This window comes from Xiphophorus maculatus, chromosome 18, assembly GCF_002775205.1.
Source record: "Xiphophorus maculatus strain JP 163 A chromosome 18, X_maculatus-5.0-male, whole genome shotgun sequence".
In the NCBI taxonomy this organism is placed as follows: Eukaryota; Metazoa; Chordata; class Actinopteri; order Cyprinodontiformes; family Poeciliidae; genus Xiphophorus; species Xiphophorus maculatus.
Genome location: NC_036460.1, coordinates 23,831,462 through 23,844,836, shown reverse-complemented (window position 1 = coordinate 23,844,836; position 13,375 = coordinate 23,831,462). Strand labels below are relative to the sequence as shown.

The window sequence follows — 13,375 nt, the reverse complement described above, 5'->3', positions numbered from 1 at the left end:
TGAGATACTTCACTGCTTCACAAGACAGATCAGAAATAGTCATTGTACCGGAGAGATCTTGTGCCACAAGATCCAATTTCACTCCCCCCCACCCTCGACCTAAATGAGATCGGACCCCCAGGACAGTACAGGTAAGGAGGGTGTAGAGGAAGGGTTCCTGTTCTCAATTCCTGTGCATGTTGTGGACATTCCCCTGGTTCAACACATGTGAATCAAATGATGGGGTTATAACCAGACCTCTGCAAAACTTCATGACAAATTAAACCAATAACTCTGCTAATAACGCAGCTGGGTCGGACAAATCTATAACATTTAGAAGTTGGCTACCCCTGGTGCGGAGCAAAGAAAAAATTGGTGTATATGACGTTTTGTCTGCGACTCAAAAACCAAATCATTCAACTACTTTGACAAAAATCAAACAAATGTTTTGGCTAATGAAATATAAAGGATGTGATAAAGAAATGTAAATCAATGTAAAACGGGTTTTATTTTTTGAAATTATAACAGACATAAGTGAAAGGTTCATACTGCTTTCTCATTTTCTTACTTGCACCTATCAATCAGCCAGACAGTTTTTGCTTTCCCAGCTCTAATCACAAATACTAAATTTGAACTTATTATACGCACAATTAAGAGCTCCCACCAATTTCAGACTATAAACAACTCAACAGCCTGAACTCTGCTGAACTTTTTGATCTTAGTAAAAAATATATGCTTCGATGGAGAATTCCTTCATTTTCGAATACATGCAGCACACTTTCTTCAAATACGCACCTCGAAATAAAGATGGAAAAATAGTTTTTTTTTCTTTTTACGATTTATCTTTCAAGCTTGTGCTTTTGTAATTTTCAACTTTATGGGAGTACCTGCATGGGGGAAGAAAATAAATAAATAAACGCATTCACCCAACCCAGCATACAGCAGCCATGTACCTCTGATGGACAGTGAAGCTCTGAACCCCTCCGGTCCACTCTGGAGCCCCTCTTCCCCAGCCCCCACCACTTCTAAAGATTTATGACCAAATAACATAACAATGCACACAGACACCATGGTCAATCTGCGAGTGTGTGAGTGTGTGTGTGTATTTTGGAAGGGGAGTGAGGGGCCCAGGCAGCAGGAGATGGATGGCTGGTGTGTAAGCTGCCGGCAGACAGCAGACAGGCCAGCCTGAGGAATCCTCCAGGGAGTATGGAACTCCCATTCCCTGTCTGTCTGCCCTACAGCTAAACACAAACGTGTGTGTGTGCACGCGCGTGTGTGTGTGTTCTTTTACTACCACTGCCTCTGGCCAGCAATCTTTGGGGCATTTTCCAATCATCCCCATCTTCTCCTTTTTTTAACTCCCCCCCCCCAAAAAAGAAAGAAACACTAGCAGCACAGCCTTAACTGAAAGGAAATTAAAAAACCAGATAAATAATTCAGTCAAATTAGGAAGCACTGTGAGATGTAGTCTTTAGGAGGTGGGGAGGGGAAATCTGTGTGTCAGTTCTAATGAATTATAAAAACTTTGTTTTCACGCTGCATTTCTTTGCGCTACTTTCCAAACGCTAGAAACGCCGCTGTGTTAGCGCGCACACGCGTGTGTGTGCGTTTGTGTTATTATGCAGACCATGAGTGCAGTTCACACCGAGTACAGCTCGGCAGACCAGACACAGTCAACGTGGGCCGGTCTCCTGGTTGCTGAATAATGGATCAGAGACGGACTCCCGCTCCGCTTAATGCAGTCTTGATCTGATGTGACTGTGATCTCCGTTGACTGGTGTGGACCACAGAGAGCTGACAGCCCCCTCTATGGGCTGGTCAACCACACACAGAGCCATGCAGATGGGGGAAAAAAAAAAAAAAAAAAAAAAAAAAAAAGACTTCACAAACACAAAGATTTTTAATCAAGCGCAGGCCATCACATGTTATAAACCAGCCTGTTATGGTAGGCGGCTCTGATGCTTGGGTACTTGCAGAGTTTTAGTGCCGATTCCTATTGAGCCCGTTAGAGCTCTGTAATGAATCCCGTCGCTCGGCTGGCCTGGCTCGGATTCCTCCTCCACATACCAGGGAGATGCCAGGGGCCACACAGACGCCAGAGGAGCCTTCCTAAATCACAGCCTTGTTACACTGATGAATGTGTGAGTTCTGTTCTGTGATCGAGGCTATCTGCCTATGTGCTCCTTTGTGTGCTCTGTAGGGCTGCAGCTAACGATCGGTTCAGTAATCAATTTATCGATTGCTCTGACGATTAATCATTTTTTTGTTTTAAAAAGGTACACCCTACAGATTTTTTATCTAACCACAAACCTTTTTAATACAACTCCTCTTATAGATAAGAAAATTAGGGATGCACGATATTATCGTCATGGCATTGTATCGGCCGACGTTAGCTGTAAAATTTAATATCGAACTTCGGCCATTCCATCAAAATAACTCACCGATATAAAAGTCGTTTTTATATGACAAACCAGTGACAATGATACCTGCAGCACAGCGTCAAATTTGCACTGTTTGAGTGTCGTCATTGTCTTAGAGAGAGAAACATAATGCAAGTTAAAAGTGTTGCATCACTTCAGCATTTGCATTTTGTAGCAGATTAGACTGACAAAAGATAATGTAGTATTTTAATTCCACAGTAGAGAAAGTCATATAGTTTCACTAAGTAGGTATAGTGAAAAAATATTTGTATCGGTTATCGGAAAAATTTGCTTTAGTATATCGGCATATTGGATACCGACCAAAAATCCAATATAGTGCATCCCTAAAGAAAATAAACAATTTATTGTTTGCATTAACATAGCATTCCTTTAATAAATCTGAACTGGGTGAAGCTGAAACTATGAGGCCATTTGAGGAGTTTTGGCTAAAGCCTATTTACAGAAAAGATTTTTTTATTTTATTTTTTATCTTAAATGCCGAATGTACACATTTGGTTTAATTACTGCTCAGAATGTTTTTATTTTAATCAAATGGCCATTTTTTTAGTCTGTATACTCCAGCTAACGATTAATCGACTACTAAATTAGCTGATTATTTCAATAGCCGATTAATCACGATTATTTGTTTCTGCCTTAGTGCCTCCTGTGTGCTGCTGGTTATTTTAGAGGTGAACATGGAGTGCAGCTACAGTTCCTCTCCACCAGGACAGGCAACATGCTGGAGTCAATCGTCACAATCCTCATCCTGTGGTAACTATAATAGGCCTGCTGTCAACTCCACCGAGAGCTGACGATTTTCTATCCACTGTCTACACCATTCATCCATTATTCATGCCACCATCAATAATTCACCATGGTGACATTACCAATAATAACACAACAATACTTTGTTTTCACTGCGAGGTTTAAAATGTGTTGCCTTGGTAACAGAGATGAAACAAATATTCCCAGGAGGAGCGATGGGAACATAGGAACAGGACAGAATTCCCTCCTGATCCCACTTAGTAGTGTTGTCACACTCTTTTTCTCTCTTACCCCTCCTGCTTCTCTTGTCTTTCTTTCTCTTTCTCTCTCTCTCTCACACACACACACACTCTCAGGGACCACACTTTCTGCTCACATAAAAAACTAGGTCAGATAATACAAACTCCTGAGGGGGTTTCTGTTTTGTCTCTTTAGGATTTCAGGGAAACTAATGGAGGGACTATTTTTGGGAGACGAGCCCGCATCTCTCTGCTCCGACTTCTCCTCCCCCTTTGCTTTTTTCAGTAAATAATCACAGCGGTGTTTATGAACAAAGCAGATGCTGAGACACACTTGGGCAAACTCTCAAGGTGCGTTTCCACCATGCGGCCCGGAACGGGTTTTTTCCCCCATTCCAGAACGTCCCGTTTTACCCAGGCTGCTTCTTGTGTGGGGTCCAAAAAACGGGCTGTTAATGTACATTGCATCTGTCGATGCTGAAAAGGGGTCGCTCCTATTTCGGGAGTGTGGACCAACGTCTTGTTCGGCCTCAGTGTGTGGAAGACACACAGGCTCCCGTTGTGGAAATAACGTAAACTTCAGGAAGAAAACTTCAACCAGTGATTCTGTCAAATGGATTAAACTTTACAACTTCTTGTAAAGTCATTCCAAATTTCTTGGAAAAAGGTGCAACTAAGAAACAAAGTAATATTGCCAGTACAGATTTATGTAAAACTCTCGCTTTTGGAGCAAAGATTTTTATTTTTTTTTTAAAGTGAGCTATAACCAGCATTTTAACCCAATGTTTTACAGCCATAAATCATCATTTCACTGTGGTTACCATTCTAAAACATGTATAAAGTCATTTTACAGTTTACATCTCTACAACTGGCTCTGATAAGATAGTTTACTCTGCTTCCACAGATGTTTCCGAATACTTCCACAAAGGATAGCTCATTTTATTAATGTATTTGAATGTAGACAATGAAGCGTCACATTTAATAACCAGGTTTGAGTCTAGTGAATGCAAACAAAAAGTACTAAACACTTGCTGTGTAAACATAAATTAACAGGTAATGTGAACTCAGAGGGGATTTAAACTGGGTAACGACCGAAACAAAATGCTAGAAAGTATTCACCATGTGAAGGCTTGTTATAACTGTGGGATTCTTTCCAGTAACCAGGGTAGTTTGATGGCGCCATAATAGCCCGCCATTGTTTTCAATGAATTTACCAGGGTAAATGGAGGAAAGTAGTATATTTTATAAACCACAAACTTTAAGACTGAGCTTTGTGGATGTAGAGTGCTAAGCTTTTCAATTTTCTTTTTATTTCTTGCGTGTCGTGTCACTTTACAGCTCATATTTTGTGTTAACTTTAACTATCATATTTGCAGGGGGAAAAAAAGTTACTCTTTCAGTCAAAACAACATTTTAGGGACTTGTTTCTTCTCACTTTAAACTGGAAGCCTAGTTTGGTGAAACTGCTTTAAAATGTTAGTTATACCTTTCTATAAATGTTCAAGTGAAGTTGCATGTGTCAAAGCGTAATCCTTTCATTCGCAACAATTGCATTGCTGAAAAACAACTCCATTTACCAACGTCACTCTCCAACACAGCTGTGGCAGAACGCATTCAACATCTGAGAAATAAATCAATTAATCACACGATGAACTAAAATGAGCCTGATAATTATAAATGTCCTAGCTAGCAGCGTTACCCATCTTACCTGTCTGAGCCTAATGATTAATATATTTCTTGAAGGGCAATTTTGTTTAGAGAGACTTCAAAATTGATTATATCTACGGCTTCGGTTGTGTTTGTTTTATATTTCAGTTTTATTTATCGATATTGTTTGTTTTGTTTTTATTTTATTTTGGAATATTTAAAATGTATTCTAGGTCCAGAGTGTTCTCTAGAAATGAAAGTTTATTGATCTGCGAGAGGGCATACTTGTAATGATAATGCCATATACATTACATGAAAATAGTCTGAAAAAACAACATTGAATATCACAATCATTTTTGGGGTAATTTATCATACAGCAAAGTTTGTAATCATGACAGTCCATAATCAATAGGAATGACCCGGTTTTTGACCTCTCAAAGAATGTAAATTAAAAAGTTTCAGGAGAATGAGTTGTCAGTGAGAAAATATTCTTACTTTGGGAAATGTTTTGTGTCTACGTACAATAAAACTCCCCCAATAGTTCTGGGAATATCCAAAAGGTGCTACCTCCCTCGGTATACACAAAGTATACTTTTACCCAGATTTGTTCTAACGTATTTTCCTCAATCCCACATTTCTGTATCATACTACTAGCTTGATGTAATATTCTAATCTTAGACGTCATATATGACTTACTTGTCTCAACAAACTTTTCAACAATATACTAATTTATCAAGTATGGCTGTATAAAAGATTAGTGCGGGTTCAGCCGTCTCACCTCTGGAGTCGTCTTCTTGAACTCGCGGCTCAGGTCGATGAGTTTCTTTCTTGACTGCTCGCTCTCATCCTGTCTGTTGGCAAGCTGTGTGGCGGTGGCATCTAGCTCTTTCTGTAACCCAAAAACACAAATTTGTATTTATTGCTCTGGCTTGTTTTGCGCATAGCACCATTAATGTTAAAACAAAATGATTAAAACAGACACCACAAACATACACAAGCCACTTAAATAGCAGCACAATCATCTAACAAAGCTGAAGACCACCCAGAGGACAACACCGCAACACCTTTCTCCACCCAAAAATAATAATAATAATAAAAAAAAAACTGCTACAGAATCTGCTCTTCCTGGCTGTAACATCTTAGTCATCCAGCCTGTCAGTTCATAAAATACAATTATGTCGGCCGTGTAAACCTGTGTAGCAAATGGCAGCAAATTCAAGGCAGTTCACAGCGATTATTAACTGTGAGCCCCAGACGACTCCTCCGCTCTGAGTAACATAACAACGGCAACAATTATCTAAAACAGCGTCGTCAAGGCTGATCTCAGCCCCGCCTTTAACCACATTTATTTTGCATTGTTATTAATAGCCATTCACGGGCCTTGTTCCAGACGATGGGTACAATTCTGACATTAACAACACGTTCAAGACTTGTACCGATTGTATCTCTCTTTGCTGACTGTGTGGCAATTGCCGGATTATGTTTCTGTTGGATTCCTGCCCTCTCTCTTTTTCTTTTTTTCCTTCTTTTTTTTCTCCCCCTGCAGCCTCTCCACAGATCATCCACTCACTCATTCAACCAGCAGTTCCTCAGTTTAGTCTCCTCAGTTTCCTGCACTGTGCGCCTCGCTCTTTAGTCCCCCTTCCTCCTCCCACCACCACCACCACAAAACTCTTCCATCCACCCCCTGTGAGGACGCCCACCCCTGAGAGTGATTAAATGGTGCTGAAGGGCCGTTATGCTAACTAACGCACTAATCATTTAATACACACATTACCACAGGGGCCCTTGTGGCCCAGTCCGCTGACAAGGTCCCAAAACACACTCATGCATATATATCCCACACCACCCCATCGAAAACACACAATACAATCCTCTAAAGAAATGGCGTGATCAAGTACTAATTAGTAGATTTGCCTTCATCAGCATTAAGTTTAATTCCCTGGCCAGCCGCTATTTCTGTTTTATTCACAAACCAGGATAAGGAAGAGAAAAAAAAGAAGCATGCATTCTTTGACAGTTTGCTGCTATAGCCTTGGTACAAAAAAAAAAAAAACTTGCTTACACGCCATCTTGCTCTTGCTGCCCATGGTGCAGTTGATGTAGCAGGCTGTCTGCCTGTGGCCATGGAGCAGCTGCGCTATGTGTAAGTGAACTCGAGCGTACGCGGGAGCTTGTGCAAAGCATGGCGGAAGGAGGAGCCTAACACGTTCTTTTTTTATCACCTGAAATTAATTGCCAGAAACTGGGTGCTCTACTACATGGATTGGGCTCTGATAAAAAAAAAAAGAAAAAAAGAACAAGGATGCTGGAAAATATTGATTCGGTTATTATACCGGTTTATATTGTGCTTTTGTGCCATTTCTCTGTCAACTAGCCTCTAAAAATAGAGGGACAACTAAAGAATCATTCTAAAGTAAAATAGAATGAAAATAAAAACAATAATGTTAGCTTTTAGCGTTGGCGCAGCTAGCATGTGGCAGTCCTCATCAGTACCTCCTAACAATGCTGTTGGTCAGTTAAAGAGAATCTTACGTTTCTCTGGATGTTCTCGACATCTTACAGTTTAAAACCTGCAGCAAATTAAGGCGACAAATTTGGGCAAATATAGTTAAAATTGTGATTTTAACGCTATCGAGTATATCTGAATAATTCATTTTTACAGTTACGACTACGTCAAGATTTTATTTTGATAACCACAATGTCTAACAATTAGTACTAGTAGTTTGAACCAGATCTTAATTTAAATGGAATAATCATCCATCATCCACCTAAATGTAGCCTAGAAATAGAGGTGTAATGAGTACAGATGTGTCAAATCCTGGCTAGAACATAATTCTGATCTCACTGCAGAGTCTGATTTTTTTATTCTAGAAAAAAAAAAGTGTACTGCAGATTTTTTGACAAGAGGTAAGTGATTTGAATGCAGTAAAAGAAAGGAAAAAAAAGAAGGAAATAAAAAATAATGCTCAACATATGTATCAAAGCTCAATTCCCCAACCTTAATGTGATATTTTTCTTTATCAAATTTGTGCATTAAAGCAAAAGCTACACTTTGATGTGTTTATAGAGCAGAAATGGTGGGAAGTCTTAATTTTGATTAATTTAAAGAGCAAAATAAAAAGAAAGATCTAGAAAATATAGGGCAATTTACAATCATTTCTGATTTATTGGTGTATCTATATTATAAAGTTCCCCTGAAACCTACAAAAAATGGAGGTCAATGAGACATTTATAGAGTAGGCAAACCTAGAACTTTGCCAGTTTTTTAATGTAAGTGTAAACAATGTCAAATATTTCCCCATTTACCAAATTAATTCATACCACGAGCTCACACCACACCACTTTGCAGAAGTACTGATGCATTTCTGCAAAACCTAATAAAGGTTAGAGATAAATGCTCTTACGCATAAATCGGGATATTCTTGTGACTCTTTCACTTCCTGTTGTATTCAGGACTAAAATATGCTGAGGATTTTTACCCATTTATGCTTTGCAGTCCTTGGAATAAAAATAATCGCAATGAGAATTTTGCCAGTTAACCCTCAAATGGGGAACTGTGCATCGGCCGCGGAACGGCTGATCGATGCATCTAAAAATAAGCCTGGTCCAAAATTAGAGCTCTGCTCCAGAAGGTCATGTGCCAATCCCCAACGCCCTCAATTCACTTTAATCCCGTCTCAATGCCCGGCGCATATCCCAACACCAGATCCCCATTTCCAAAGGAATTCTCAGCATTAAGCTAAACACATCACAGAGGATTGGGTCGGTCCCAGGTGTTAGTTAAAACATTTTTTTTAAGCTAACAAAAAAGTAACCCTTGGACTCAATCAGGTTTTGGCTATGCAGAAAACTATTTGCCCACATCAGCGGGCCACGGTAGACTTTACACTTGCTTTATCACTGAAGCGTGACTTCCAAAAGTTCACAATCCCTCTTGCCAGACATTATTCTTGCACATTAAACCACGTATTAAAAAATTTCTAAACAATTTTATGCACGTAAGGCTAACTAGTGAAAAAGTAGGCTTTGGTGTTTTCTCTGCCCAATGCAGTTTTTGTATTACGTGCACTGGGGGAGAAAGAAAGAAAAAAAAAAAAAAAGACAACATCCGCCTAAAAGCCCTGACCGCCGTGATGCAAACAATGTTTTTAATAAGGAAAAACAGACACACACTTTCTGGAATTAGCTTTTTAGTGTCTCCATGTGTACCCAACAAAGTGAGCTTTTACGAGAACCATGTCACAGGCTAATTTTCTTTATTCTTACTGTGTTTGTGTAATAAATTTAAGCTGGAGACAAACCTCAATCTTTCTTAAGTTGCTTAAAACAGATATTGATATTGGAACACTGGCATATAAAACACACCCTTTTCCTGAAAGGTTATATTTTCATTTTAGCAATATCTCTCCGCAGAAGGATGTAGGTCTTTAAGACATAGGTATTAATTTCTAACCTCTTACATCCAACCGTTCTAATACTTTTGCAGCGTGGACTCGGTGGCCAGCCGTTTCAGCTGACTTATCCTCCCTCGCACCCACTTTGGAGCTGATATTACTGCTGAGGCTAAATATAGCAGATAGCTTAATTAACAGATGGCTAAACAGAAAGATGAGGACCTTTCATTTTTATAAACAGTGAACACGAACAGGCCAAAACGAATTTGTAGCAGCCGGGAAAGCGGTCAACAGGACAAACTTGGTTTCCAGAATACCGAAGATCAGTTTTAGAGAATGGGAGCAGCTCCAGACCCATTGATCTGTAATTAGGTCAAGCTTATGTTATATGAGGCGTATTATACGCCTCATATAAGTTGCTTTCTTATTTTCTGCCTTTATTCAAATCTAGTCCACAAACGCACTTCTTTAACTTGTACTAGACAGAAGTGTTAATGTCAAACAAAATGCTTCAAAGTCATCTGGAATGCCACTAAGATTTTTTTTTTCTCACCGATTTGATGTTAATAATTAAACTTTTCATGTCAAGCAGTCAAACTACTAACCCCAAAAAAATTAAGCAGCTTGTAGAATGTGTTTTATATTAGAGAAAAAGCTTTCAGGAAAAAGAAGCCTTGTGTACATGAGAGTGAAACTTCAATAATTACTAAGACAAGCCATTAGTAATACCTGAAAGTCACGTGTCTGCTAAATTTAAAGTTTTGAAAATGTACAGATTCAGATTCCCTCTGTACTGTTCGTAAGATTTTAAAGCCTTTCAATAAGATGCTAAAGAAAGCTGATGATGTCATTTGACAAGATCTGAAGTTTATTACTCTTTTCACAATTCGTTACTGTATTTCAAGTTCATGGTGTAAAGCACTTTGAACCGCCTTGTTGCTGAAATGGGCTTTACAAATAAACTTGATGTTTTCTCCAGCTGCGTGGAGAACAAATAAACAAGCAACACCTCTCTACACCTTTTGCTGCACACTGCTGGGAATCTGGCTGAAAATAACACTCTCTTTACTGTTTGAAAAAGTGTTCCCTAAAGAACACCTACATTTATGGTGTGGAAACTAAAGTGCACTGGACTACAAATGCATCCTCAACAGTCCGGGGTTCTAGAGATCAAATGTGCAGGTGACTCCACATTTCTCCTGTTGTAGTTTTTTATATTTTCTGGAATTTTACAAGTCAACCCATCAATCTTTTTTAAAAAAAGGTATCACCGTTTTAAAATAAAAGGTGCAGTTGGCAAGACTACAAGCATCAAACTTGAACCAGAACAGACCGCCTGGCTAATTAACCAGCTATAACCATCTTCTTGTGAGCAGAAAGGAATACTTTCTACACAACGTCTTCAACTACTTTTATATTGTTGTTTTAAAGCTTTGTTTTATTACCACAAAAATGTGGTATTTTTTCAGTCGAGGTACGATCTACCATGTTCAGGGATTCTGTGTGTTAAACAATCCTCTGGCTCTTTAGTCGTTAAAGTCTTTAAAATCTGAAAACAATAAAACTTTACTAGGATTTTTATTTAGAAAAAAAACCCTACTATTCAAATGAGCTCCAGCACTACTTTTAAATGGAGCAAAGCTCAGTAAAGTCTCCACCGACTAGTTCAGCGGAGGACGAAATGTGTGTGTGCATGGGGGGGAGGGCGTGCGTGTGTGTGTGTGTGTGTGTGTGCAGGAGAGCATTAAGTGGGCTGTAATGTCTGCGTGATTGCTGCAACAGCCCTTGCTTGGGGTTGGCCGGACTGGCCCACAGCAGCGGTCCCTGTCCTGGTTCATTTGGTCGTCTGGTCATCTGTAAAGACGATTGGAACAGATTGCCAACACTCCCTCGAGAGACTTCAACACCGACTTGGCCAAGAAGCCTCTCTCGCACGCTGCTCCGCACGCGTGTGCTCTCACATGAGCGCACAGGCAGGCCCTCCGCAGCGAGTTTGGCGCGCCCAGTTTCTCCGTGTTCTTTTGAACCGGGCTTCAGAAGAGGAAGTCGGCGAACATGTTTCGCCCCGGCGAAATCTGGCATGGGGCGCGCTTGTTTGCAGCTAGGCAGGAGAGGTTAGGGCCATTTTGGAAACGAACATCTCTCCATCTACCGCTGTGAGGGGGGCGGGGGGGGGGGGGGGGGGGGGGGGGGGGTAAATAAAAAAAAAATACTTGTCGCTGATAACAGTCACGGGTAAACAAATCCCATTACCGACGGCTATCAGAACTTAGGTATACGTCTGTGTGCTCAGCCCTCCTAATGCAATTCCTTCCACTCATGTGCAGGCAGAGAGAGGCCGTCTATCTGACTAATTCTGTCTAATTACTCTAATGAGCCACAGGTGATGATACAGTGCGACTGATTAATTAAATGGGAGGCCCCAATCAGGCATGTCTGATTATGCCAATCATATTGACTTCAGCCTAAATGAGATAACGGGAGACAGACGCACTTTAATTGGTATCAAAACTTTGTGGAATTCCTTCTGCCCTCACCCACCGACGATGACGAGCTCGATAAGCCGTTGGAATGACAACAAAGTCATTGTTATGTACACAGTATGAAGTCAATCTGCAGCTGCTGTCTGTACCGACACGGTGATCAGGAGTTTAAGGCAAGGAGGAGGAGATAATACACGGCCTGGTATTAGGCCTGATGCTCTGGAGAATAGCTGGGAATGTGAATCCCACGAAAAACTATGTCTGTTGTAATAAGTTATGAGTTGTCTGCCTTTATTATTTGACTGAAGATTGAATAAAACAGTCCAGCTTCAGTCAATCAGGGAACACAAATTTAGGTCTCTCATGATAAATTTCACCGTACATTAAATCATCCCAGAAATTATTGCGATAAATGATAATGTTGTTGAGAGACAATTTTCAAGTAATATACTGATAATGACACAGTAAAGCAAGTTTGCCCTCTCGAACACAAATAAGTGTTCTTCACAAAATAAGAGTTAAACACGGGAACAGGAAGATGTTTTAAATACCCAAGATAAAAGACGTGACAACCAAAAATAATTAAAACAAAAACAAACACCATTTAAAACCAAAATTGTAAATAGAATGAATTATGAAGTCTCCAAAAACATTCCCTTCCAAAAAATATTCATCATCAGAATGAAAATTATCAAGCTCATTTTAATTCATCATGCAATTAATTGATTAATTGCTCATTGCCTGTGCTATCAGGCAATAAGCCTGATTACCAGGTAATGGTAACAAAAGAGCTCCTAAATAAATGGTCATCGCAGTATCATTGTGAGAAATAATAATAACCACTTTGATTGCAATAAATAGTACGCCGCAACATATAAATAAAATGCTACTCATTATCCTGGGACTCATAAATCAAAAATGGAACATTGTCAAGTAATTATCTTTTGCAAATCACACATGCATAGAAACATTCACCAACATGTTTGCTTATCACATGATTTCCTGATATTGTGTAGCTCTAATGACCATCTCAAGATTCAATTCAATTCTGAGGTCTGAGGCCACAATTCAATTCCAAATGAACCTTCCACTCAAATTGGTTACTCAAAGATTTCTGCTTCAATCGAAAGGTTTGCAAAGCATCCTCGTGATCTACTTCACTCTGCTTTGCAAAAGAGAATGACAAATGGTGACATTAAAGTGTCTGTCACATTTATAAAGTTTCAAACATTAATCCATACTTAGATGGAACCGTTACAAGTAGTATCACATGTTACTTCCACTTTGGTCATCTTGGATAAGGCACTGGTGAGTCACAACCTTCTTTGTAGTCTGTAGGTAAAGCAGTAGAAATGCCTTGTTAGTGCAAAACTTGCAGGATGGTATGGCATACTTTGGCTGTGTGGATTTGCAGTTTTTACTTCAACAAAGGCAGGTTTCAG

General features: G+C 39.7%; 1 protein-coding gene across 4 annotated transcripts in view; it reads right to left on the bottom strand.

Moving 5' to 3' along the window:
- The window catches only part of cux1 (cut like homeobox 1), a 93,568-nt gene that overhangs the window by 63,708 nt on the left and 16,485 nt on the right, over window positions 1-13,375 (bottom strand). For all 4 annotated transcript variants that reach the window (XM_023352028.1, XM_023352029.1, XM_023352030.1 and 1 more), the window contains exon 2: window positions 5,832-5,942. In XM_023352028.1, coding sequence (XP_023207796.1) covers window positions 5,832-5,942 — 111 coding nt within the window. The remainder of the gene's footprint in view (window positions 1-5,831; window positions 5,943-13,375) is intronic.